The sequence below is a fragment of the Scomber scombrus genome, chromosome 1 (assembly GCF_963691925.1).
Source record: "Scomber scombrus chromosome 1, fScoSco1.1, whole genome shotgun sequence".
In the NCBI taxonomy this organism is placed as follows: Eukaryota; Metazoa; Chordata; class Actinopteri; order Scombriformes; family Scombridae; genus Scomber; species Scomber scombrus.
Genome location: NC_084970.1, coordinates 29,232,698 through 29,260,674, shown reverse-complemented (window position 1 = coordinate 29,260,674; position 27,977 = coordinate 29,232,698). Strand labels below are relative to the sequence as shown.

Genomic DNA, 27,977 nt, shown 5'->3' with positions numbered 1-27,977 from the left:
AAAAAACATTTTGTTAAGCATCGATTGTCAATAGTAACCTTACAAAAGTAAACTGTATTTTTGGGGGGGTTTTAGCACAAAAGAATAAAAACATGTTGCTACATAAGCCTGCCAATTATTAGTTGCACATATCCCCACAAAACCTGGAATCAATAAGACTAATAACTGAAATAATAACGTGACAACATCAAACAGATCCATACACCATCAAAAGAAAGAAAAGAGAAAAACGTACCTTTTCAATCTTCACTTTCTTTAACGCCTTGCATTCATTATTACCATTTTCTACCTCCTCTGGTTCAGTTTTTGTGGTCAATGCTGGTACTATCCCAACAGGTTCAAGTGCAATATTCCCCATTTGATTGGCTTCTGCCAAGTCTGTTGATTGTGTGTTCTCAAAGGACGTATTACGACTATTCCCCAAAGCAACTTGGGCTTGAGACACAACATCCTTCTCCACAGCAGCTATTGCCACGGCTGGGGCTCCATCTGTTTTGTCCTTCTTACTTTTCCCACTAGCCCCTTCTTTATCTTTTTTACCACTCAGAACACCTCTGGAGGCTTTGCCTCCTTTTTCCATGTTCTTCCCAGAAGTGGAATTGTTTCCAGCAGCTCCTGCACTCACTGCTGTGCCTGTTGGCTCCCCTTGAGTCCGTCCCGCAGTTTCTTTTTTACCCCCATCTCCCGTTGAAGCTTTGCTACTATTGTCTTTAGAGTTCTTACTGCGCTTGTATTTGGATTTGCTTTCCTTGCCTTGAGAGCCAGACACTGGACTAACAAACCTGATGTTGTCAGGCAATGCTGCCACTGCACTGGGTGGTGCCGCCATGCCGTCCTTGGTGCCAGACATCTCAAGTTTGTCCTTCTCTAAGTCAGCGTCAAGGTCAATAATCAGATTTCCAACACCGATATCCCATTCATCCCCGCTGTCGTAAGTGTCCACCGCATTAGAGTCCACACCTTTCCCGCCTGCAGTGCCACCACTTAGGGACATTTTAGTGCCAACGGCCCAGGATTGCCTCAGTGAGGTCCGACACCCTCTCAGACGGTTGGGACTCAGGGGCAAGGGTTAGAGAATCCTCACGGTCTACACGTTCCTGTCCCATTTAACCACATTACGCTCTAGAAAGAAAAGAGACAAGAGTTATAAGAATCCAATAATTCAGACATAAAAATAATAGTATTACAGCTCTGCCATCACACAGAACACAACATTTCATTGGGTATAAAACCAAAAAAAAGCGTTTGATCATGAGCCAGTAATTCTCCGATGATCACTGTGCAAACCACTATGGTAATACCCACTGGTGTGACAGCACTGCTCTGAAACCCTCTCTTCATAATCACTTCCCACAGTCGTCATGGCAACCATGGGAAATGTAGCCTAAATCCTGCTTTGACAGCCAAGGTGGCCCCACTGTTCTGAATGACTGGCTCTCTTTTCACAAGGCACTGCTGATAGTGTCACTGCTGATAAATAAGGAGTAGCTGGCCTCACACACCCCCGCATGCTTTATGGAGCCGTGCCTTTTCAACTCAAGAGCACAATGGTAATCTAGCATTAACAGAGGGGCTTAAAAACATGAATGAAGCAGTGTATGTGTCAGGAGAACACAAGTTTGTTGTATTTGCTTTCACAATATAGCCTAAAGGTCACCATGTTTCATATCTTTCAGAAAATAAATACACTCCAGTGCAGATTCCAATTACAGCTATTTTTTTTCTTTTGACATACTGCAAGTCAACATGGATACAGAAAAATATTGTGCTTGTTAGTTTGGGCCCTTGAAAAAAAATCAATTTTCACAATTAAGATCAAACATGTTTTCAGGTTAGCGAGGGTTCAGAGGTCTTGTTTATAGGTTTTGTCCAAATATTTGCAAATCTTTAAAGTGCAAACAAAAATGTTTTGCAGAGAGGAACAGGAAAAATGTGACCACATCAACTGGAGTATTGTTTTTGTGTTATCTTTAAAATGATTTTAAGCTCCACTTCACACTGAAAGTAAACTAAGATTTTTAAAATGTGAAGTAAAGTGGGTTTCCTGTGACTCAAATATGGTTTGCATTGTAAGATGTATGACGATCATTACTGCTCTTAAATAATTGCTTTGTGTAACTTGCTAATTAGGGTTTTTTTTTTTTTTTTACATAAAACAATCAAAAACGAGACTTTGGAAAGGTAAACATCTTCTGAGGGAAAATGTTGGTAAAAATGTGTTGATGAATGCATCACAGTTTGCACCATAGGCTGATACTATCCTATGTTTTATGTAGCTTCTTGTACAAATTAACCTCATTGACTCTCATATTTCTGCAACGGTTTCATTTTACAATAAACGAAATACTAAGATGGTTTACTAATCATCAGCCAATCCACTAGATTAAGTCCTACTTGTTCTGGGAAAATGTCATAATTACACTGCTGGTCCTCTTAGACCAGTGGCTCAATTTAGATCTTCAGAAAGTGTAAATAAACTGCTGTTAAACATAGAGCTACAACTTAAAAATTAACATGCACCATAAAGAGTGAATTTTCTGAATATCCTGTGCTTGCAGTCCCCCCTGTGAGCTCACTGCATCTAAGTAAATAATTAACACTCACATCTGTAGCTCCCCTCTCCCCTTTTGATAAAGATTTTTGAAGGGTAAGGAAGCCTGAGCACACTGGAGAGACTCTGCAGTCGCGGTAAAGGTAAAATGAGATCAATATTGCCTCCAACAGGCATGAATTCTGATGATTCTCTTTGTGCTGCAGACACCCGACCGACAAAATATAGCCAAACAGTCCCCAGCGGAGCCGTAGAAAGATCTATGAATATATGGTCTTATTTCAGATTAGACACCATGGTGTGTTTGTTTTATGTTTTGCAGCCCAAGTAATATGAATCTGAAATGTTTTCTTGCTAGGCCTTCACATTTTTGCAGATAAATCAATATTTAGGCTGTTATCTTCAAGACAACTAGATAATACATTGATATTCAAAATGCATCCACAAGCTTGATATTTCTACTATCTTGCACCACTGAATTAAAAAGAAATGAATTGTTTTAAAATTAAGATATCCCTTTTTTACAGTAATCATAAGAAAATTTGCCAAATACACAAGCACCATGAAGAATTTCATAATTATTATAATAGAGCTCCTCTACATAGCATTTAAAACAACAAACTCCAACATTATTACACTCTAATTCAATCTACATCCTTAGACTATTAGCCTGTGTAAATACGGCTCATCCTGATGGGCTTATCAAGTCAAACCCTGAAGCTCCTCCAATAACAATGACAGCATCCGAAGAGATCGTACGAGGATATGAGCAACATTTTCTGCTTCATTACTGCTGACGTTACAATTAAATCTCAGCAGAATGAGAAATATTCAACATATTGATTTGTTCACTTATGGCACCGCTCACCAGGGTGGGTTTTAATATCCTTAAATAAAATAATATATTTTCATCAGACTGTTCATGAAGAGACACTTTTCTTCTTCGTCTTGGAGGCTGGATTGTTCCCACACTGACTGACAGACAAGCAGTCATTTTGCACTGTATCTGCCATTACTCTCATTTAAAACAACAGCACAAAATGGCAGCTGCATCATATAATGAAGAGCTCATGGAGATTCAGTTAAGGGACCATTCATATCACCCACAGCAGTGACAGAGGTAATACTGTTGAACAATCATTTCATCACCGAGCTTGCTTATTCCTCACAGATGGCTCCCCAAAGGAACAACAGTCAGTGGCAGGTTTTGGAGGGTGGAGAGATACAGCTGTCCCTGTTTGACTGGGTAAACAGTTGTGAGGTCTAATTTGTCCAACACCTCCACAAAAGAGAGGTTGTAACTCTATCGGCAGTTGACCTACTGTACTGCCCTTAGCTGGAACTGCAGCGCAAGCCCTTTTGAAAAAGCCCCACTGAGGAAATGTCCCAGTGAGTGCCCCGTTGAGCGAAAGGCATGCAGGCTGTGCAACTCCCAGAGTGCCTGTCCTTTTTTCACAGATCCAGTTTCATTCAGCTATCTATCACAGAGGCCACCATAAGGGTGAGTCTGCCTCTAAAGTGCAGGAGGAAGACAACGGAAAAGAAAATTCTAGGTCCATTTGCCATGGAGTACAAGTCAGTCAAGACCTGACATTATGTAGTTTTCGGCACTGTGAGCAACACCATCTGTGCATAAAACAATTAAGAGTATGAGGTTTGTCTATAAAACAAGGCTCTGACAATTATTGTGTTCAGGCACAAACCAGAAGGCAGGATTTGTTTTTCCATTTTTGCTTCCTCTGTATACATGAGATACATCAGAGGTGTTGATCCAGCAGGGGGGCAAAGGAAAAGCAGAAACATTTTTTAAAAATGGGCACAAAAGGAAATATAAGTGACTTCAACTGTGAGATCCTTGTAGTAAACGCCCAAATATAACTTCTGTACTGTCTAGGCACCAGAAATTCATGAGCATAGGAAACTGGCATTGGGTTTTCCACATGATACATTTGTATTTGTCTGTGCTTGCTATAATTGCAATAATAAAAAAATAAAACAAGTCCACTACACAATTTCTTTATTTTCTATTGAGTGTGCAGTTACAATAATCAATATCCTGCTATCATTGAAAAACATGCTCTAACGAGACAGTAAATTTTTCTGCAAAAATACAGTAGAGGGTTTGGTTTACTCACAGGGAAGATTTTAACACATCTAAAATCTTAACTATGAACTTGCCCTGCATAGTTGTGGCCCTGTGCATCAAACAGGCGCTGACTGGTGGAACAATCAGAAACATAGAGGAGCTGCCAACGCCCAGTACAAAACCAAAACAATACACCAGATAGCAAAGAGATGCTTTTGTTTATTTTTTTTATCCAGTTCTTTTTTTGTGAATTGAGAATGTTTGGGTTTGTTTACTTTGTCCAGGATTATATTTTTTATACACTGAAGGACTGATTGTATAATTGTTTTGTTTTCTGCTGTACAAAGTGTCCCATCAGACTCCATCTTCTCTTCCAATTAAAGCTAAACTGCTCCCTTGTAGCCAAGCATGAAAATATGAAAACATGTATTATAATTGTTTTTTAATGGCCTGTTTAGCTTCATATAACTACCCATGATCAGGTGGTTGACAGTATGAACAGAATGTGTACTAAAACAGTACAAGGCTCGCACTCACAAAGCCCATCTGATATCCCGTCTGTATCCCTCGGACACGATGCCGCCTTTGAGTTTGAGGTGTTAGCGGATTAAAAAGCCACTGTGGCAAAAATACAGGCTGAGAAAAACAAAACAAAAACTTGTATTAAATGTGCATAAGTCTGGCAAAGAGCATCCTTTTCTCTGCAGGTCATTTCAAGGCAAGTCCCTACCGAGAGAGCCCCACAGTAACCTCCATGTAATTGGATTGTAAGCTTGAGCTGATTACCAAAATAGAAATGCATCCAGCCAATCCAGGTGATGAGAATCAGGAGTCTAGGTCAGCCAGCATCCTTATCAGTAAATATGTCAACGACAGGAAGACTGGAGCTCATGTGAATGCTGTATCTACGCATTAATTACAAAAGATGATGTTGTTAGTGGTCCCCAAGTCTTATGAAATCATATTTTCATCTTTAGATTAAAAAAGATTCTTATACTCAACCTAAATTAGAAACTAAATGAGGTCACTTTTGGTTGATATGCTCTGAACACACAGTACGTTTAATTCGTAATATAGCCATCATTGCCAAAAGGTCTTTTATCCCAGATTGCAGCAGCTTTGTGCATCTTTGGAGTGGCAGCTGTATGACTCAAACTGACAGTAACCAAAGAAGTGTGAAATATGCAGATTGCTCTCTGGCTGATTAGGCGCCAACGTCCAGGCTCTGGTGTGATGCAGCAAAAAAAACAAAGCTCTCACGCAACACTGGCCACAAACTGTATCATTAACGAGGTTAGTTTTAAAAGGGTTGGGTGAAAAGTGGACAGAACTGAAACATGGTACATGTTACAATAACTTGTATCTGCACTACCTTTTATTTTTAAGTTATTAGATTTGATCACAGTCCATACATGTTATCTGTTAACACTATTCTATATCTGATAAGTCATTACATTACAACACCTGCACTGTGTGAACATCTACATTGTTATTTAAAATGAGCGATCACAGAAAACTGTATTACTAGACATTGCTGCCCGAGGGCACCTGACCACACATATTATAGTGACCAGCATTTTCAGATGTGTGCACACTAGAGAGCTTGTTTGAAAAGTCTGATGTCTGCTGTTAAAAGAACCAGCTCATTGTGGACTAAAGAGCAAAAGAGAGAGAAAGTGATGCATTTTCAAATTTAGCTGGCTTAATGTGGATAATGTCCAAATCCCTGCTGACGGATAAGTCCAACCCCGTCATCCTGTTTTGTTCTTTAACATGTCAAGCAACGGAACAAAATTGCTATTTCGATGAAATTACATGGCATGTTCTTCAGGCAACACTATTAAAGCACCTAATAACTCAAAACAATGTTCATTGTTGGCATCCTATCCAATCATTACTGGTGCAGTTATGCAAAAGATTTACAACACCACCAACGTGTTTTCGTGCAACCAACTCATCTACTGTTTTGGAGTGTGCGTGCACCGTGAGTCAACAAAGTTTCAGCAATGTTTTACTAAGAGCATTCAGCATGACTAACATTGGGTTTGTGTTAAAATGTCTTTATAAAGCACCAAAGACTTATGCTGCTAGGTATCTGAGTGCTTTATGTTAAGTGAAATAGTGGAAGTAAGAATGAAGTAAAGCTACATCAAATGTACTTACCTTCATGCGTGTGAAGATGCTTCCCATGTAAATAACCTTATTTTCATTCATGCAAACTACAAAGTACAAACCCAAAACAGCCTTTCACACAGTACTAAATAATTCCAGGTACACAAATGAGACCAAAGGTCAAAACCATGATAATCTTGTCAATAGCTTTCCTAAATAGTGGGCACAAGTCTAAACTAGACATTCAACCCACCAGTGAATACAAGTAATCAAACTGTGGCTTGTTTGCAGAGGATGAAAACAACACTCACACATTGGCCAGAGTGTAAGGAAGCACCAATCTTAAAAACCCTGACAAGGTGCCAGATTGATTTTTCCTCTGCTTAGAAGAAGACCCTGTAGAAGCAGAGTCTGGGTTTTTGGCACAACCTCGCGTACTTGTAACATGCATGGAGGAAAGAAAAAAAGGTCTAAAAGAGTTAAAAACTCCAGCAACACTTGTAGTATATAGAACAATTCAAAAAGGTAAAATATTAAAAAGACAACAAATCATATACATCCACAAACATTAGTTTTCACCCAATGGGAAACTTAAAAAAATGTGTTGGGTATATGGTCATGTGGCTTCAGTCCAATCGTGGTCCCCGACTGGCAGAGAGGAGTGTCCAATGAGGGACATGGCACCATATTTGCTCCATAAACTGGTGAAGTGCAACCGAGGCGTGGTATTTGAGTTTGTTAAGAAGAAGCCTCAACCCAAAAGTATGCTTATTTGATGTGGCATACTTTAAAAACACTTTAATTCAAAAAACTTGCCATATAGTGCTATATATAGAAAGAGTAGAAGAACAACAAGACACATCATAAAAACCACTACAAAACCCACATAAATGAGAGATATTTAAGAACCACTATAAAAACTCATTAACTGAGAAGTCATCATTCATGCCTCCTTTGGAAATAAACTCTTGAAATAGAAAATCCAAAATCCTTCTCTTTTTTTCCTAGAAATATTGACATTACCACCACCACTTTGGCTGGATTAAATCCCTCCTATGCCAATAATAAAAATAGAGATGAAATGTGATGTTGCTTTTTTATTGAAATGTCAACAGGACTGGTTACATCATTCCTCTTAATGGAGCTCCTATGTTAAGTGATACACTCTTTGAGGGAACAGGGTGTCTCAACTATATATATATTTTACCACATGGATACTGTATCATATTGACAATTTATATATTTTATTTACCTTTTTACTTTTTCTGCCTCACACCCACCCAATTTAATGTTTTTAATGTGAAAAACATCAGTCTAACAATGAAGTTGAATCTGTAAACTACAAGCGTTGCTGGAGTTTTGACCTCAAAGAAGACTTTGGCAGAAACAAAAAACAACTCAATTAACATGCTCAGACATCCCGCTCTGCCATGATTTCTGAATTACAAAAGCCAGTCACTAAGATTCTCGACACACTTCTCATTATCTCCGCTCACTTCATTCTATAATTGAGACACTCCGTCTCAATGCAAGTCGATATAGTAACACCAGCAGCAGCGTCTACTGTGGCACACTTGTTTGTATTGTATGTGGTCAATTGCAAAGTAGGCTCACTGAGCACATACTTAATCTCTTGCTACAGAGACTTTAAAAGGAATTCTATTATGACTTTTAATTAATATATCATTATAATATCCATTTATGTGGCACAATGTGGTTAACACTCATATAGCACATTACCCACGCACGGAGACATTTTCCATACACTGCTACTGAGCAATGTTTATTTCGTTTGTCTTCTGTCTGTGCCATCTAACCTCAACAGTTCAGTAAATCATATTTCCATCTGGACATTTTCACCGACTACCAACATCAAGGTGATTTTCACAAACACAAAACTATGTAGCTTGAATGTTTAGAAAGAAATAATCCTGGGACCATTTACATAGTCACAGTGCTAAGAATTGCTGTCAGTTCCATCTTTTTCTTTCCAAATAAAGACTCAGATACTCGAACTCTGTGTGTCTGTTGTCTGAGGGTAAATGAGTATTAATCTGATACTAGTACTCTCTGTTTCCTACATTTTTCCACAACCTCACTATGGGGAATTATTTCTCAGAAGGTAACATGAAGATTGCTGGTATTGCTATGACACATGAAAATGTCTAATATTAGATCTACACAAGGAAATCTAGCTTTATAGTATCTTTCTACAACTAATATCCAAATAACAAGGTGATATTTAAGTTTTTGTTACAAGTTAGAGGTGAGACCCAAAAAATGACTGGAACTATAAAAAAACAAAGAAAAACTGACCTTATAAATCTCTTAGAAGTACCTTTCTAATCCCCTTCAGAGTACTCTCCTTGACATTCGATACACTTGTCCCAGTGCTTCTCCCATTCCTGGAAACATTTCCTGTAGTAATCTTTTAACACCGTGTCCAGAGTTTCCTAGATTCCTTCCACAGTGGAGAAGCTTCTCCCTTACAGTCTCAATTTTAGTTTTGTTGTGCTGTAGGCATACACTACGTAGCAGCAAATCCCATAACTACAACCTACTCTCATGCAATCGAGGGCTTCCAGGAATTTTTGGTTCCCTGCTCCTCTTTTTAATTGACCAACATGAAATTTAAGATGTACTACTAGTTTTCTTCTGTAAAGACTGACATTTGCAAGTGAAAAACCACAGCTTGAACTGTAAATAGAAAAATTAAAAATTAGCACTAGGACTTGTTTTATCAGCTATAATGGCTCCACACAGACTTGGACAAGGGGGCGACATGCTGATCTTAGTATTGTTTCATAGATTTCTTGTTTCAAAGTAAGATTCCTTGAGATAGCATGGTCAAAAAAAGGCATAGATGTACTACTACTTAGCTGCAGACGGTCAACTGCTGCTGAGGTCATCAAACTGTTGATGAAGCTCTTTAAGTATAATATAGTGTCATCTGCATAACAATGCAAAGACAGATTCTTATATAAAATGAGAACGGGGGGACCAAGTAATGACTGCTGCAGTAAAGTCCGATGTCATGGTTGATATCTTTATAGACTTTGCTTTATCTGAGGGGTGTACGATGATCCAGCACTGAGCATGAAATTCCTGTACACAGCTCAAGTCTGGTTATCAAGATGAAACTAATTTGGTTACAGGCAGTGAATACAGCCAAATAACCAATTAAGAGGAGACAGAGTGACCCACTGTTGCATTACACAGAGCGCCTTAATGATCTGAAACGCAAAACTCCTTAAAAAGGAAAGACCAGAGAAAAATAGAGCATCACAAGCCGAGCAAGACAAAAAGACAAGTGAAATTTATAGAACTCAATTTTAAGGTTTTCAGGGTTTCAAAGTAAACAGTAGTGCTAGCACATAAAGCAAGGGAACCTCACCATTATTCAAGAAAGTGAATTATTCAAGTTGGGAAAAGTGCCAGTGAAAATATGGGAGTACTTGAAGTGCTTTGTAATGAAAACTACACCCTTTCCACAGCTAGATATTCAGAGTTTGATTATATCCTTGGGGTGTCATATAATCATGGTGTCTCCACATTGGGCATTGTCATGAGGGTGTTTCAAAATGACTGGTCTTGACAATCAGCCTCAATTTTCTATCATAATAGACTCCACACTTGAAGAACAGAATGCACACATTAAAACCCACAGGCCAGACCTGCACATCTGACACCCGTGATAAAAAGAACCTCCCAAAGATCTAACAACAACATAGCAAAACGGTTCAAAAGTGTAAGATTAATCCCTAACAACAGCAGCAATAAACAAACATGGAGTAGCAGCAACCTACTGAGCTACTGCTGCTGTTTCTAATGTATATATTGCTAATAAAGGTTACATTTACTGTGATTGGTTTTACTTATTAACTGAATTGCCTCTCAGTTTAATTGAAGAAATTAGTGATAGGTTTAAAGACTAGTACCTTTCCATTTTAGTTATTTACTTACTTTTTGGGATGGGGCAACTACCCCTGTCAGCTAATTTCTGTCCATAGGTCCATTAATAACATTTCGTGGTAAGCATCCATATATAGAAAACATAGTAATGTGACACTTTCACTGCTTTGCCGTCTCAAATCCAATGCTGGTATATTTTACACAACCACCTCCCTAGTTAGGCAAATAGCTCATTGTTATGAAGCTGTCTGTATGTTGCCTAACTCTTAATCTTAGTTTGTCATGTATCATAAAATTTGGCAAATTCTTTAAAATTAGCCTCTGGCTGACACAGCAGCCCCCTCCCGTCCACTTATAATGTTTAAGACCTTTGATTTGATCAGACTCAGGAATCAGCAGGGGCTCGATTGGGGGTTGGGGTTGTCAGTAAACCCTGCAAGCTCAAGCTCTTCCTCATTAGACGATAATCAGCGTGACCGTCATGGCTGGCGGCCTCCAGTTAGTCAGACTAAAGTCAGGCTTCAAATCAAGACTATTAACTAATGTGAAGACACCAATAAGATCAACACATGATGCATATTTCCCCTTTGACTTTTCTGACTCAGCAAAAAAAAAAAAAGAAAAGTCACATAGAAATCACAGCTAACAACCTCTCAATCAAAAGGCTTTTATGGGGTAATTTGTACTTACAGCTTCCAAACTCGAGCAGGAAGCTCACAAAGATGAAAGAAGTATGAGGCGCTGCTGCTCAAGTAATACGAGATGCAGCACATTTTTAAAAAATACAGCGAACACTTTCTCTAAAACTAAACATGGCACAGATTCCATATAAACAGCGACAGACTAAAGTGGTTGGGCTTTACAATCAAATGCTGAACCACAATTTACATAAACCAACAACAGAGCAGCTTAAACATGCAAGATGCATTGCCACAACATGCAAGTAGAGTAAAAATAATCTTTGGTTGCAGCCCTAGCCTGTTTAAAAATGTGTCTACATGAATTAATGTTATGGTGACTTTTTTTCTCCTCAATTGAGAATGTTACCAGGAAAGGAGTTAAATAAACGTGTTAGATAAAGTAAGCTCTTCTCCTTAAATACTGACTGACAAATGAGGGAGCAGAGAAGAGCTGGGAAAGGACACAGCCCGAGGCTAAAGAACAGACAGTTGCTCGTCACACTGCTGGGTGTGTGTGCTTGTGTGTTTTTATGGGGCTGTGTGAGACAGAATAAAATAGAGAAACTATTTTTTATTGCAGTGTTTTGTCTATTATTTATTACATTCATTCCTGCACGGGAAGTCTGCCAAGAGGGATTCCAACAAATTCTTACAGAAAACTGAAATATCCATCTGCACACACTGCATTCAATCAAGCTAATGGTATCTACAGTACACACAACTTCCTAATCTTCACTCCTCACCTTTCAAGCAGTTCAACTAGCTTATCACATATAGCACCCCACTGCTGAGCTACTTTATTGCGGATGACTGACCTGCAGAAACCTGTAATATAGCAGCAAAAGCGCTGCACACAACACTTGTCTAACAGCTCCTGTGGAGAGTCTAACAACGAGAACACGCCAGGCTGCTGCTGAGTGTCTAATATACTGCTCCACTGTTTGTGCCATAGACAGTTGATGTGTTGCCATGTGAATATCTAACTAGAGAGAGGGCACGGACAACCATTAACCTCAAATAACTGCTTGCCTCTTTCCCAGCAGCTGCTTAACAGAGGCAGAGTCAACAAGCTAAGCTTCAAATGGCATTGTCACTCTCACATGGTAAGTTTCCAGAATCAATGCGGCAGTGATCTGTTCCTGAGAGAACAAAGTGTCACATTTAAAGATTGATGGGTGTCAGGACTAAGCACCATTTAGACCCAATTCTTGATCGACCAGAACACTCCTGGTTTCGGACAGTGCCTCTATGTGTTACGGACTACTTCATTCTACTTTAGCCTATTTTTACGGTCATGTCAAACACACATTCCTCTTGCAACTGAGGTCCTAAAAATGCAAAAGTAGGCAGTAACATCTGACAGTGAGTGCTGACACTTGCACACTCAATCACTGCCAGCAGTTGATATACTGGAAAATGTGCATGTACTGTAAAGGGAGGGAAGGAGTAGCATGCTACATTTCACTGATGGTAACATATCACCATTCAATTTCACCCACTATCCTGATAAAACTACTTTCAGATTTTTTCTCTCCCACGCTACATTATCTTGTCAGTAGTGTTTTCATAACCTTTTCACAATGTTCACTCCTATTTTTCAATTTTTCAGACACAGCACAAACTGAGCTGAGTATTTTGCTTCACATGGTCCTGCAGCTACAATCCGGTTGTAAACAACCATAGTTTCCATACAAAAAAGCAATACAGGGGTCTTGGGAGCGCTAGATGAGTTTTCCTTACAGCATTTCCCATACTACTTGGGCGGCCCTCCCAGGTAGATTAAGACCCGCCCAGATAGGCAAAATCTGTCTGAGTTTTGTGCTGCAGAAACTGAGTGGATACTAAAGACAACCGCCTAGCTAGCATCTACCAATAGCCTGCATGTGAGGCCTTTAGGGGATATCTGTAAATTGTTGCTACTCGAGCCCCCTCTAAACTGCTCGAGTCTCTGCACGCACATCAGTCAACACACCAAGTAACACACTGCCTTATATCCTATTTTGGAAAGTAGTCTGCTGATATGTAAAAAAAAAAAAAAAAAAAACCCACAAAAAAACGTTTTCATTTTAGTTTGCCTCATTCAGTAGTCTGACAACAGACTGATTTTCTGCCACCATAAGCACTGGGTCATCCATTAAAGGAAAGGACAAGGTTACATGTGCATCCACCAACAAAAAAGTGAGTCAACCAGGCTAGCATTACGTAAAGAACATCTTAACATGTGCTCAGACGGTCTGTCACCTCAAACACTTGAAGAGCAAAGGTTTGTTCCCCTTTCCGTGTTCTAAATGTCTGCTTGTCTTTTTATACAGTGGCCTGCCTAATTTAAATGTGAAGCAAACATGTAGATTGTCTGACATTATATGCTCTCTAAAGCCTGGACCTGGACAATGCTCACATTGCTCTTTTCAGGAGTGCCACGCTACATACGGGGGTGTACTTGACCATTTGGCACGGTAGCCAACTGCCTGGGGTTCCCTGCTAATGGGGTCACCAAACAGCTGCAAATGTATTATGATGTTTAAGTATTAAACATATAAAAATGTATCTATTCTAATTCATTATATCCCCAAAATAATGTAGAGCAGTTTTTAGCGATGCACCAATTTCATTTTACTTAGTTGATTCTGACTGCTGATTTTTTTTTTTTTTTAAATAACCTGCCAATACTGACTTTCTTTAGTTTGACATTATGAACAACCTGTCTTTTTGCTACCTGCCTACCACCCCAACTTTAAACAAAAAAACATTGTCAATGTGTAACCCCCTCATGAACTATGGATTAATGGACTATTCTATCCTTGGATGACGAGCTGAGACCCCTGCGCACAATTCGACTCATATGTTACTAAGGACGCAGAGACTTCTGGAGGCAACATGCAATTCAACACAACGTCAAACATCAAACAGTGAAGCAGAGCACATTTCAAAAGAAAAACCGAAGAGAAGTAAAGCAATCATTGTGAAACTCCTGAGGGTCGTCTGCTTTTCTGTTGCTCCCCCTGAAACAACTAGCAGAGCCACAGTTACTAACGAGTTCCTGTCACAATGACTCACTTGTTAGAAGATGGGAACACCAACCCTCTTTCCCCCCCCCCCAAACTCTCTTGAAAACAGACAAAGAGAATGATGATAATATAAGAAAAAAAACTGCATTAAAGGAAGAAAGAGAGTTAACTAGTAGCCTTTAAGAAAAGAAAACTGCTTTAAGGACACAAAGGGAGAGAGGAGTGTACCAACACTTTACAATATAGAAATACTGCATTACAAGTTAAACTCTAGCATTTGAAGTATGACGTTTGTTATTTTATGTTACAATCATTAACATAACAGATGTATTGCCTTTAAAAAACATTTAAATGAAAATTCTACCTTATTTACTGCTGGGTAGCTTATAATGATATTTTATCATTTCATATATTTTCTATCAACATGTTTTATCTGCTAATGTAGTGAGACATAACTAAAGTAGCAGAAAAATTAAAGTAAAAGTACCTCACTTGAATAACTAAATGTCTTTTTTTTTTAATCATTGGCTGGTTCAGTGAGCAGTTCAGGTCAGAGAAGCAGAGGAAAAACCTGGTTAATGACTGAAGTTATAGAAACCATCAACTTCCTTAACACCATGTTTTGAAAAATAACCAAGTACATTAAATCAAATTTAACGCTTTCAGTTACTTTGATTTGTCCATTTTATGAATCTGTGTACTTCTACTGAGAAGGATTTACAAAGAAAATATATGATCAACAGATAAAATATGATGCCTTGTTATAGATTCAACTATCCAGCAATCTATAAAGCAGCTACAATTCATTGAGCTCTTGAACAGACCTGAGTAAATAAAAGTAATGTAAAATTTGGAATGTACGACTATTAACAATACTGGTGGTATAAGAAGTGCTCAAAATAGCATTAATATCTTACTAACAATGCCTCCTTAGTGCCTTATTTTGGCGTGAAGGAGGACCCATGACTGAGCCCCCATATCATCAAATCCGCCCCTGGCTACATATTCACATTTAATCCGATAAATTAATAGCATGGAAGATCCCAATATTTAACTTTACTACTAATAACACTAAAGCTGAATTTATGCCCCTCTGTCGAGTTGTTTCAGTGCTTCTGCTGTAGATGCCTACAGCGTGGGAAATGATTTATAGTTATGGGATTTAACCCACTGATAGTCGTAGCACCGCTACCTCACTAGATGGATGTGTTATACATTATCAGGCAATGTCATACATTTATTATACAACCAAAGTAATTGAGTTTACCTTCATTTATTCGCTTAATTTTAGACAGTGCTGACTGTGGTAAGAAGAAGGCTTTCAGTAAAAGTAGTTTTGCAAGATCACAAAATACAAATTTGCTTAACAAACTTTGTGTCCTTTTCCCTATCAAGAGATAAAACCAGCAATGAAAAAATGGAGGAGAAAGCACAATGCAGAGAAAACTGTCCAATTACAATACTTGTGATCTCCATACAGCGGTGGAAAGAAGTATCCAACACATCTTTTTTTTTTAATTAAACACATTTCCAGTGCAATAACGCATATGAAAAATGAGTGCAGATCTCCACCAGGTGTGAAGTTTTCTTATATAAATGTTTGCAAAGCTGTTTTTATGAAGTGTTATTGTATAATATAGTCTCAGTTTTCTTTACGATGCGAATTGTGTAAATAGCATTGTAACTGAGCGACCTCAGTGTACACTTAATAAGGAAACAATAAACGATGAGAAGTTCAAACTTCAATTCAAACGTAATAAATTTAGAACATTTTGTTGTAACACATCATACAAAATGAAACCCCTCCCTACATCCTTCTCCCTTCCCAGACAAAGAAGAGTTGAATCATGCTCAATTGTCCCTCTGTGCTCCCTTAAAACCAAGATGGAGGCAAATACAAAAACAGGGTTTTTTGGGCCTAAATCTCTTATCGTGCCTAACTTTAGTGGATCATAACATAACGGGTATGGACTTAATCTGCAGATGCTCCAGTTCAAATTTGGCCTGCAGCAGGAATGGTAAGTCATGTTTTCAGCCTTGTTGATTGCCAGAAATGCCTTTTGCTATGCCGTAATGCATATCGTAAAATGGCAATAATAGATGAAGAGATGAAAGTCTAAACTTTACAATCTGCTCATAATGAATCGTGTTACAAAACAGGTTCTTCAAAAACTGTGAATCACTACAACCATGACAAGTCCTTGTCCTTGAACATACAGTCATAAATATGCAACAAAAAAAATTGGCTGATAGGTCCAGTAGTATGGAAGACTTGCTGCGGACAGATACACACACACGACTAAACACATGATCTCCTCATGCAATTATCTACGCCTGGCATAGATAATTGAGACCAGACATTGGTTTTAACTCAAGAAAGCAACACTGCTAAAGAAATAACATTCTCATTAATGAAAATAGTATTGAACACAAGAAAAGGGTGCTGAACCACGTGATTCCACTAATTAGTCATTTAACCTGTGCTGATAAGACTCAACTGGGTTAGTGCTTGTGGCTATTAGCACTTTTTTTAAAAAGGGTTAGCCATCTGTGAATGCATCATTTGTTACCAAGCTGTCAAGCAAGAACCACCTCATGATGAGTTGAGGCAAAGAGCTCTCCAAAGATCTTCAAAACAAGATTGTTGAGCAACATAGGAATGCCACAGGTTTTCTCAACTCCTAAATGTTCCCAGAAGCACCCGTGGGGCCATTAATTGCAAGTGAAAGAAGCCTCACTCCACCATCAACCGGTCACGCAAAGGAGCTTCTCACAAGATTGCTGACCGAGGAGTAAGAACATTGTTCAGAAGAGTAGCCCGAGATCCAAGAACCACTCAAAATGTGCTCAAGAAAGACCTGGAAGAAGTATGTACCACTGTCACAGAGGAAACAATAGGTGATACACTGCACCGCTCACCATGTAAGTCTCGTTTTATGTAAGGCTCGCTTTATGTTTGCTACAAACATTTGGAGAAGCCTGTAGATTACTGGAGGAATGTGTCAGACAAGACAAAAATTGGAACTTTCACCAATAACATTACGCACCATGTTTGGAGGAGAATGGCTCTGCACATGACCCTAAAAATGCCATACCTACAGTGAAGTTCAACAGTGGAATATTTTGGTATGGGGATGTTTCCCTTTTCAGGGTACCAGCAGAATCCAAATTGTTGAAGGGATAATGAAAGGAACTATGTATCGGGATAGCCTTGAGAAGAATGTTTGTCATCCACCAGGACAAAGAGGATGAGTCGTGGGTTGACCTTCAAACAAGACAAGGATCCAAGACATATTGCAAAGGATTCAACTGTTCCTGGAGAAAAAAAATAAAGGCGTTGGTCACACAACTGTAGCCTAATCAAACATTTATGGAAGGAACTGAAGATAAAGATTCACCACTGGTCCCCTCGTAATCGTCAACATTTGAAGAATGTCTGCTTGGAAGTATGGACCAAAATCCAAAAATGGACAAAAAATAGTTTCTTTGTACAGGAAGCGACTATTTGCTGTCATTGCAAACAAAGGCTTGTCCAACAAGTATTGAACACATTCAGTTAACATGTTCAATATTTTTGTCCTGTGTCATACCAATTTAATGCACATTACTTTTTTATTGATTGGCATGTTAGTATTTCTTGAGCTGTGTTGCCTTATTGATTTAATACCAATGTCTGCATGTGAATAGCTGCACTGGAAATATGTTTACTGAAAAAAAAGAAATTTGACATTGAATACTTATTTCCCCCACTGTATAGCCTCCGTTGCCCAGCACGCAGATGCCACAACATCTCAACACAGAGACATAAATCTGCCTTAAGCTGTTGAGTGAAACGTTACTCACCCCATATTTTCCAAGCCAGTCAGGACAGTCCAATCCACTTATGTTAAAGCCACAAGATTGCTTCTCTGACTGTTTAGACAAATGTCGACGATGCAACCGTTTTATCATGAGCAGTAAGCATTATGGCAACGGCACTGAAGCCAGAAGAAACCAACGTGTGCTACCTGCAGCTGCTGTATAAAGCTGTCCGGCCATTACTTATTTCCTTCTGTATGGGTGAGAGAACAGTGTATGATTACAGCAAATGTTGATTTATTTGCTTGTTTCTGACTGATTATGTTCTCAATCCATATTCTCTAGTTTTCTATCAGTTTTATTTTTCTGTCAAGTGCAGTTGTGAAAATGCCATGACACTATTTATCAGGGCATGATGCACTATTTCAGTCCAAATAAAGGAATCTGGCTCCATCACCTTGTCAGACTAATGGGAAAATAGGGACAGATAATAATTACTTCCTGCAGAGTCGTCGGATCTCTGGTTTGTCACTTGCGTTTAATTTGATCCGGAGAACCAACAACTGAAATTATTTCTGAGAATGTATCTGTACAACTGACTAACAACTGTAAGTTTTTCCAGATAAGCCTGATTTGCTGCTCCTTTCTTAGTGCTCTCTGCCCTTGTGTCTTTTGTTGCAACTTCCTCTTAATCAGACCAAATACTGACAGATTTTACTTTTTAGTGGGAACAGGGTTTAAACTTCTCCTTTGTTTGGGTTTGACTGTCTTTGAGAGTGTCTCAGCTACAGCCTTTTAGCTTTGATGACATGCAGTTTTTTGACATGCAGTTAACTTACTTTTCCATTTCCAACAAAACACAACAACTACCCCCTAATTTGCTAAGGTGTAAGACTATATACCACAGGCAGGGGAACATGTTTCTTCCTCTTAGACAAAAAGAAAAAGACAAAAGGAATGGCAACCAGACTACACAAAATAGTTGACAATGGTCCAAAATGTGGTTGCTGGGGGAAACTGGTCAAACTTAACTGCCGTACCCTGAGGGCTCTAACATGACTGCCTTTAAACACATGCCGACCATGACTACTTTGCTAAAGATTGCCAACTATTTTGATAATCGAGTAATTGTTTTAGTGCTTTTTTGACCAAAAATGCCCCCAAATTTGCAGGTTTTCAGCTACTCAAATGTGAAAATTGTATACATTTCTTTCTAACATGATAGCGAATGGATTATCTTTGAGTTTGGACTCTTAGTTGGACAAACAAGATGGTTGTAGGCAATTATTGCAAGATCACTGCGTTTGAACTATAACTATTTCCTTACATTATATAAACAAAACTATTAACTCGATTAATTGGGGAAATAACTGGTCAATTAATTGATAATGAAAATAATAGTTAGCTGCAGCCCTACTAACCAATTTTGAATTGGTTAGTTTTTTGTTTGGTTCACCAATTGTTTTTCACAATAAAATGGAAAGCAGAAGAAAAACAGAGATGGCATTAGCACCTGGCCCTGGTATCTTTAGCAAAATATTCACCATTTACCAGCTTAAAACACATATTGCCAAATAAAGTAGCCCCATGATATTCTTTTTTATGTCATTGAGAATCAAAAGACTAAAGCCTGTAATCCCACTTAATTCTTTATCCACGCACAGTAGAAACTGGTCATGATCACTGCGAGCCTGAAACGACAACACTTCAGTGGTCTATAAACTGACGCCGCTTTGATGTGAACATGTTTTAAACTAAAAAGGATGTGAAAAGTCTATACATCTGCTTCCATTCGTGCTCAGACAGTGAGATGAAACAGGGTAGTAGAATCCAAACATTATCACAGTTTTGGATGGATTGAGAATTACCACCATTTCAAAAAAAAAAAAAAAGTGTTGGCATTTGTATTGACATTACACTTGATCATCTGTTCTCACTTTAGAACGCAACAATTTGTGTCATCTGGGGATGTGCTTTCATTTTACTCGTCAATATCACAAATGAGGGACGTGTCATCCAAGAGGGACGACGGTTTCTCTTTGATTCTACAGATGACAGTGGATACTGCAGTATGATTGGGGCAAAGGGGACAGTGCCTCAGAAACACCCACTCACTCAGTGCCACCACACTGAAGTATTGATGTGCTCTGAGGAATCCCCACACATCACATTATGACAGACTTTTCTGGCTCTGTACTCAGCTCAACTCAAAAAATGTATATTTAGAAAGGACCGTGACATTTCTGTGGCTAAACTCCAGCTTGCAACGTCTGGAAAGACACTAGGGACTTGACTGCTTTCTGTCCACAAATTGGGTTATTTGTGGGGGTATATCAACTGTAGAGCAGCTCAAAGAAAATCACATCATCTTATTTTTACACTGGTATATTAATCGGTCATTTGTAGATGAAAAATTGTTGTGTGTAACTTGCAGTGAAAAGATCACCAGTGTCAGGAACAAGTGAGGCGAGAGTGATTAACGAGGTCATGTTGCTTATGAGTGGATGAGTGAAGACTGCACTGAAAGCAATAGTGTGTTAAACGTACGGATGCAATTTGACTGTGCTTCTTTATTACAACAAAGAACAACAAAAACATCCAAGATCAGGTAGAATTGACTCATAATTTCCAATGCTTTTCTTTCTAAGAACACACAGGAGGATATTTCAAACCAAAGGCAAATGAGACAGCATTTCTGCAGCACCCAAGACTGTGCTGCGCCACAAAAGCTGACAATATCTTTATAGCTTGTGTGGGAGTTGAGTGTAACCTGGGCTCGCATCCCAGGAAAAGATGGATCACCAGTCTCTGGCAAAGCAGCAACTGTGCAACAAGCATTCAAACTGTGCTCCTTTCTGCTGTAATTGGCAATTCCCTAGTGAGAAATCCAATCAGCGCGATAAAAACTACAGCAGAATTGCATATTTCTCAACCAATAATGTGACTTTACAGTTCAAATGACACTAGTCTAGTCAATTTTTCAACAAAAAAATTACTGGGGAGTCCTTGAAGAGCTTATTGTTAAAAAGGGTTCATGTCTGGTCTAACAAAACAAATAAATGAAGGAAATAAATGGATAATGTGATATTATTTACTACTAATACTACTACTGTCATACAAGTAGTGGTGTAAAGCAGGTAATGCTCAAACATAACACAACATTTCATTTATATAACATTTGTTTTGGTGACCAACCCAGAGGTATTTACTTCAACAAGGTTTGTCCCAAGCTGATTCACAGGATGGATGGATAGGTGGATCAGTATTGACTATAGAAGGGCGTCCTTTCTTTTGCCAGAAAAAAAACACTGTACCATGCTCTGACCTGTTTGAACAAGCAAACAAACAGCAACCGGCAGTTTCCTTCAATGATATTTACTGTGAGGGTAAATGTCTCTGAATGATTGTGATTAACTGAAAACTGCATTTTTTTTGTTCCTGCTGAAAAACGGAGAGGCGATCTAAATCTTGTCCAAACCTTCCACCCACAACAGTTTCAGATGACACTTCTCTCCCCACAGATATTATACAAAACACTATACACCATCCAACACTTAACCCATCACAGGAAAGCTTTGCTGCAGGCTTTCATATTAATTCTATAATATTTTTATTCCGCTATTATAATACTTATCTAAGCTACTTTACTAATGCCAATGATTACTCTAAGCCAAGTGTGCATGTTCAGCTGTAGGAAGCAGAAAAATAAAACCACTGCATCAGACTAAATATTGGCATATACCCTATATATTTAAAAAAAAAAAAAAAAAAGGGCTCAGATTAGGAGGAGGGGGAAATGTCACATCATATATGAATTGCTGTTTCTCAGGAGATTCAAGTGTCGGATGTTGGAGATTTCCACCAGCAGATAAACAAGCCCAACCCCCAGCACTTACATTGGACCACTTCAAATCAATCTAACCTTGGGGAAACACTGTGATGTTTTAAACCACGGCGATGCTCCTTTTCATCTCACTCTGCCAGATGATACTAGCTATATTATGGAGGATTAATATGAACTGTGTACTCTTCCCATTTCCAATGTGTCCTTTTCTATCTCCCTAAGTAAAAATAATTGATTGCACATATTAATATACATTAATCCAAATTAAATGGCTTTATTCATGCAATTTTAAAAAGGCACCTGAGAGCCTTCAATTTACCAGCTACCTTTAAGGACGTAGGCTAAATCCTTTCTTAGTTTGTCATCAGCTGGTGTGTGGCCATGAGATGACGGGAGCCTTACAAAGCCAACATAATCCCCTTGTCCTGGACTAATCTGATGCTCTGGACCTCTAAACAAACACTGTTGAATACTCTCCTTCCACATTGTTTCTTTAATATCCAGCCTGGTGTTAAACTGACTTTTTTTAAAAAGGTGAATGGCTGTCAAAAATGTACACAAAATACAGAATAACACACAAAGAAATGGGTCGTTTTTGTGCATGTTTTACAGACTGAGACTTCAGACTTATATTCTACAATGATTCACAGGAACATGTGCACAGATTTGTATAAAAGTCAGTGTCATCACATAATTTGTCACTTTACCATCAGTTGTTTACATGCTCACCCAGTCGAAAAAGGTCACATCTCAGCAGCTAAACTATCACAAAAATCAAAGTGGTGAATAAGCAAATGCGCTTTTCCTTAAGTGGTAATGCTCTCATGTTCACCGTAGGCCCTCATCCAAAGGGTTGGGCAAATTTACACATCTCTGACTACTATAAAGTGTCATTTTATTGTGAGGTGAGTTTAAAGTCTTAAATTCCACTTCTGCAATTGATGGCTGTCAGATTGTATAAAATGTGTCTGACATGCTACTACAAGGCTCCTAACATCCATATAATGATAAGAACAAATTACCTCTAAAAAGGTAATCAGATGGAGAGGAACTGCCTTTGAAAAAGTAGTCATCTGGAAAAAGAAGCAAGTGCCTGCTCTCTGGCTCACACAGTAAAAAGCTGAATTTCCTTTGCAAGAAAAGAACAAATAACCATGTTTGCTCTGAAGAAGTAATACTATTATTAACAGGAACACCACTGCTCTGCCTTTTATGTTGCCAGCTACTGCTACATAATTTCAATTTTATGACAAATTCTTGGCAACATCAAATCCTCTGGGCTCGACACCGTTATATTACAATCTTTTATACTGATTTCAGAATGATGAACGTGTGAGGAATAAGTAACTACTAAATAAAAACACTTAAATCTCTCAAATCAAACACACACACAAAAAAAGGTCGCCAATTAATCAATACTGACCTGAAGTGAAAAGCATGAATCATTTATAGGTACAGCTGACAAATCACAGTAGCGCTAGTAATCTTCTCATGGCCCCCACTGGACTACAATAGCTCTTGCTGGCTGGCTGAGTAAAGTGTACAGGAGTTGATATGCACAACAGTTTATTGGTGAGAGACCCTGCACATCCTGACTAATATATTTTTGCTCCTGAGGGATGTGTGTAAACCTTTTGTCTACTGTGATGACATTACTTCCTATATGACATTTGAAATCATTTCCAAGCACCCGGCCCTGGCTACGAAGGCAGCTACAAGCATACCAAAGCTACACATAGAGCAAACCGACTGCTGTTGCCTACTGACCTCTGGGACAAAGTGTTAAGTACTAACCAAACCACAGGTCTGCTGCTCCGCTGCTAACTTGAACGGTCAAGTAGGAATTTACTGCCCGTTTCCAAATACCGGATAGAAAGCTGTGTTTATTTCATGACGTTCAAAATGGATTAACAGCACCGTGGAAGTATTGCTTGTTACAATTGTGAATAGGAGGATTGCACTGTAATGTTTTGAATGAAATACTTTACAAGTGTGTTGAGGTTTTTTCTTTTTCTTTATCAGTGTCACCCGTTCAGAGTCACTGCCACACCCGCACAATGGAGCTGCCAAACTGATAATTAAAAGTAACTGTGGCGGGAACGCTTAAGGCTTTTTTCTTTTTTTTTAAAGGAAGAAGTAAAAATGTTTCACTACCAAATACTCCCAAACTTCCCTTTCTCACTTGGTGACTGTTGCATATATGTGAACACATGGCATTGGCGATGGATGACTGAGCATTAAAAGCAAATAAAACAAAAACCACCCATTCCAGCTGAATCACTCTCAGTGAAAACAAATCTAATGGTAACTCAACTTCATTTATGGACAACATGAACCAAGCTTTGGGTGGGGAGGGTACAACTCCAAGCACCATTGAATTTGGTGTGTTCACAGACACTGTTGACTTCCCCTTAAATATGGCTCTCTGAGATAATGCCAAACACTCGCTGAGACTAGATGTCCGTTCACTTAGTCACGCCAGATGGAGGACCTTTAAGAGTTGCATTGTAAGCAATAATCAGTTGTACTTGGAAAACACAGATATGCACTGCTCAAATGACATATGTGTATTTGATAAACTGTTGGCAGACGCACATTGGGGACAGCGGAAATGGCAATGCAAAAAAAACCCAAAAAACCTAAGACAAGTTAATCTTGCTAGCATGAATGCATAATGGCAACCAAAGCCAAATCTGGTGCTTTTTTCCTCTTTTTGGTCGTTTCTGCCTTTGCAAAGAGCCAAATTCAACTTTGGATAACTCTGCTGGGTTTAAAAGCCAGCTAAATAGCTAGTAACAGTAAGGAAAACATCTTTTTTGTAGTACAATAAAAAACAAAAACCACACCATTCTGCTGGATTTATAATATCAAATGCAGAATTGCAATGTGAGATCTTGACTAATTAGCTAATGTGATGTTAAATCGTAACTATTGGACGATAGACTGCTTAGCCAGTGTTTAATGTGGTACTGTTATAGTCTATGGGGCATCAAAACAACACAGTGTGGAGCACAGGGTAGCCCTTATAGCACATAGTGGTGTGGTAAAAAAGTGTTTTAATTGAATGACTCAATCCTTTGAGATGGGACAGTCCCAACATTATAAGCCAAGAAAAATAATCTGACTAATATTGCAAAGACAGTCCCAAAAACTTTCATGTAAAAAAAAAACAACAACACGAGGATTTATTAGTCTCTAGTGCACCATTTCATAAAGATGTTAACCCAAAGGAGCTTCATCCAGATTTTTTTTTTTTTAACGTAAGTGTAACACTGTATGTGTGTGTGTGAAAGTGAAACAAGGGTTCAAACAGTCAGTCTCACACATTGTCATATTCTGGTGAAACCTCGAGAGTGACACATTAGTGGAACATATTTCGTAGTCTGTTTTTCCTTGACATCTTTGAACACCCCTCCTCCTCCTCCTCCTCAAACGGACCTCCTGGGGTCCCCGGTACCCAGTTTGGTAAACACACTCACACAGAGACATAGTATAGGAACTTCACTGGTGGAATCTACTGTGTTAACTCAGTCTAACTCTGTATTTTTTAACATTTAAAATTATTTTAAAATAAAAACACAAATATAACTGCTAAAAAAGTCAAGTTGTTTTCTCTCTTTCATTGGCTTCAGTGTCCTCGAGGTGCTCTCAACTTAAATTGTATTAGTTAGCTATTGGGGTGCTTTTAATGTCACTCAGGGTGAAGGACAACAGTTTTTACATGTATTAAACATTACTTTAACTTCAGGGAAAGCTAACCCAGCTAACTTAGCTTGAGTGTAATGAGCTAATGTGAGTAGCACGCTAGCTGGCAGAGTGAAACAATGAGCTCAGAGTGCAGTCAGGCTTGGCTAGCTCGCTGCATGCTGTGTTGGCTATATGCTAGCCAGCTTGCCTTTGCACGCAAGGGTTAGGGTTAAATGGATAACGCTTCGTAGCACTATCAATAGTAAGAATAAGGAAAAGAAATGAGGGAGAGAAAAGAAAAAGAAGAGAATAATTGTACTAACTTACCGACTTAGCTAGCCACTCCTATTCCTAACCCTGGTCTGTCCATGGTGGCGAGCACTCCGTTAAAAATATTACAATAAAAAGGGCAAAATTGAGCAAGAGTGATGAATTACAAATAAAAAACCTCCTAAAATAAAAAATGTAAAAGCACCAGAAAAGCAGTGCACTCCCCAAGACATCCAACACAAGAGAGGAGGAGGAGAGGAGGAGGAGGAGGAGGAGGGGGGAGGCCAGCGATTCACTGGACTTCTGCCATCGCACTTCGAGACACCGTCCACATCGAAAACAACCCGAGTCCAGAGGGCATTTTTTTGTGTGTTTTAATTTATCATTGCCGTCTCAATACAAGTCCAGTCCAACTCCTCCGACCTTTTAGGACGATAAATCCCACCGCGGAGCAGCTTCCCATCCAGGTTAAGTCCTCCGTGTTCACCGTGGTGGCTCTCCGTGTGGGAACTGATACAATGTAGCCGAGCAGCAGCAGCGGGAGGCGGCGGGAAACCCCGGAGAAGGATCCCTCCAACACCGAACTGAACTATCACTGTCTCTCCACACACAAACAGAGAGCCAGGGTTAAAGATGTGGAAACTGGATTACCCACAATGAATGGACTGTGATTTATTTTTGGCTCATCTAGAAATTGAAGAGGAGTACACTACACATGAAACCAAGGGTGTAACTTTGGTTTGAGAAGTGTGGGGGAGTGGAGGGTAGGGGGGGCAAAAAAATAAGGGGTCTGGGGGTCTCCTCTGCCAAATAAAGATGTTTTTGATTTTAATCCCATTTCCTGTAGTTTATACATAAATTTAGGGACTATCGTGGCCCCCCCAAAAGGAAGAGTCTGCATTTATAATAATATGACTTACTTGATTTATTGCGATGATTTTGTACTGAGGTTGTATGTGCCCCTCTAACAAAAAAGCTGGCCCCAACCTGGCCCCTCCATTAAAACTGGTCTAGGACCGCCACTACACGTACATATGATTGAATACATACATTTATATTGTCTACAGCCACAAACCACCAAGAACAATCAACAATCCCCACGACCAACCCATAGTTCATCACCAATATACATCACCACTCCCCTACAAAAAAAAAACTTACCTACTACTACTACTACCACTATAACTTCTATAATAAGCACAAAGTTAAAATGATCACCTTTCAGACAATGTCAACAAAAACTGAAAATGTATAAGCTTTATAAAAATGTAAATGTAGAATTTATGCCAGGCTGTTGTAGGTGTACCTAATAAAGTGGCTGATGAGCGTACCTGGCATCCTATCTCAGCTAATAATAAAGATAATAAACATTATTTATAGAGTTCCTTTCATACAATGGATGTAGCTCAAAGTGCTTTACAGAGAAAAATAAAAATACAATACAATTAAAAACAGCATATAAAAAATAAAAAATAAAAATCTGCCAGCTGACCTAAAATATGATATGATGAAAATATAAGATATAACCAGTAATGTGGCTGCTGGCGAATACAATCATTAGGGAACTATGAAGGCTCCTAGTAACAGCTATTGTAGTTATCAAATAATCCGTTTTTGATTAATCAGTTCATCTTTCAATCAGAAGAATATCAGGAAATATACAGCACAATTCCTGGAGCCCATGATGACATTATCAAAGTGTTTGTCTAATGAGAAATCCTAAATCATAGCACATTACAGGAAAACAGGCTTGAACCAGTGAATGCTTGTTCACTTGTTTGTGGTGGTGTTGTTGGTGTATCAACTGATTAATAAACTAATTGTTAAAGAGCTGCAACTAAGAATTTTTTTCATTATCATCAATATCAATTAATCTGTTGATCATTTTCTCTATTAATCATTTAATTGTTTGGACTACAGAATATCAGACAATGGTAAAAAGTTTATTATGATAAAGGACTAAAGAAACCAAAACATTCACATTTAAGAAACTGAAAAGAAAAATGTTTTAAAATTCTTTCAAAACAAC

The 27,977-nt window shown here is 38.7% G+C and overlaps 1 protein-coding gene across 3 annotated transcripts in view; it reads right to left on the bottom strand.

Annotated features, from left to right (window-relative positions):
* Positions 1 to 26,408, bottom strand: part of LOC133985448 (zinc finger protein 609-like) — a 73,835-nt gene extending 47,427 nt beyond the window's left edge. For all 3 annotated transcript variants that reach the window (XM_062425066.1, XM_062425085.1, XM_062425075.1), the window contains exons 1-2: positions 26,006 to 26,408; positions 236 to 1,122 (exon numbers count right to left, since the gene is read on the bottom strand). In XM_062425066.1, the coding sequence (XP_062281050.1) occupies positions 236 to 994 (759 nt within the window). In that variant the 5' untranslated portion in view covers positions 995 to 1,122; positions 26,006 to 26,408. The remainder of the gene's footprint in view (positions 1 to 235; positions 1,123 to 26,005) is intronic.
* Between the last annotated feature and the right edge of the window lie 1,569 nt (positions 26,409 to 27,977).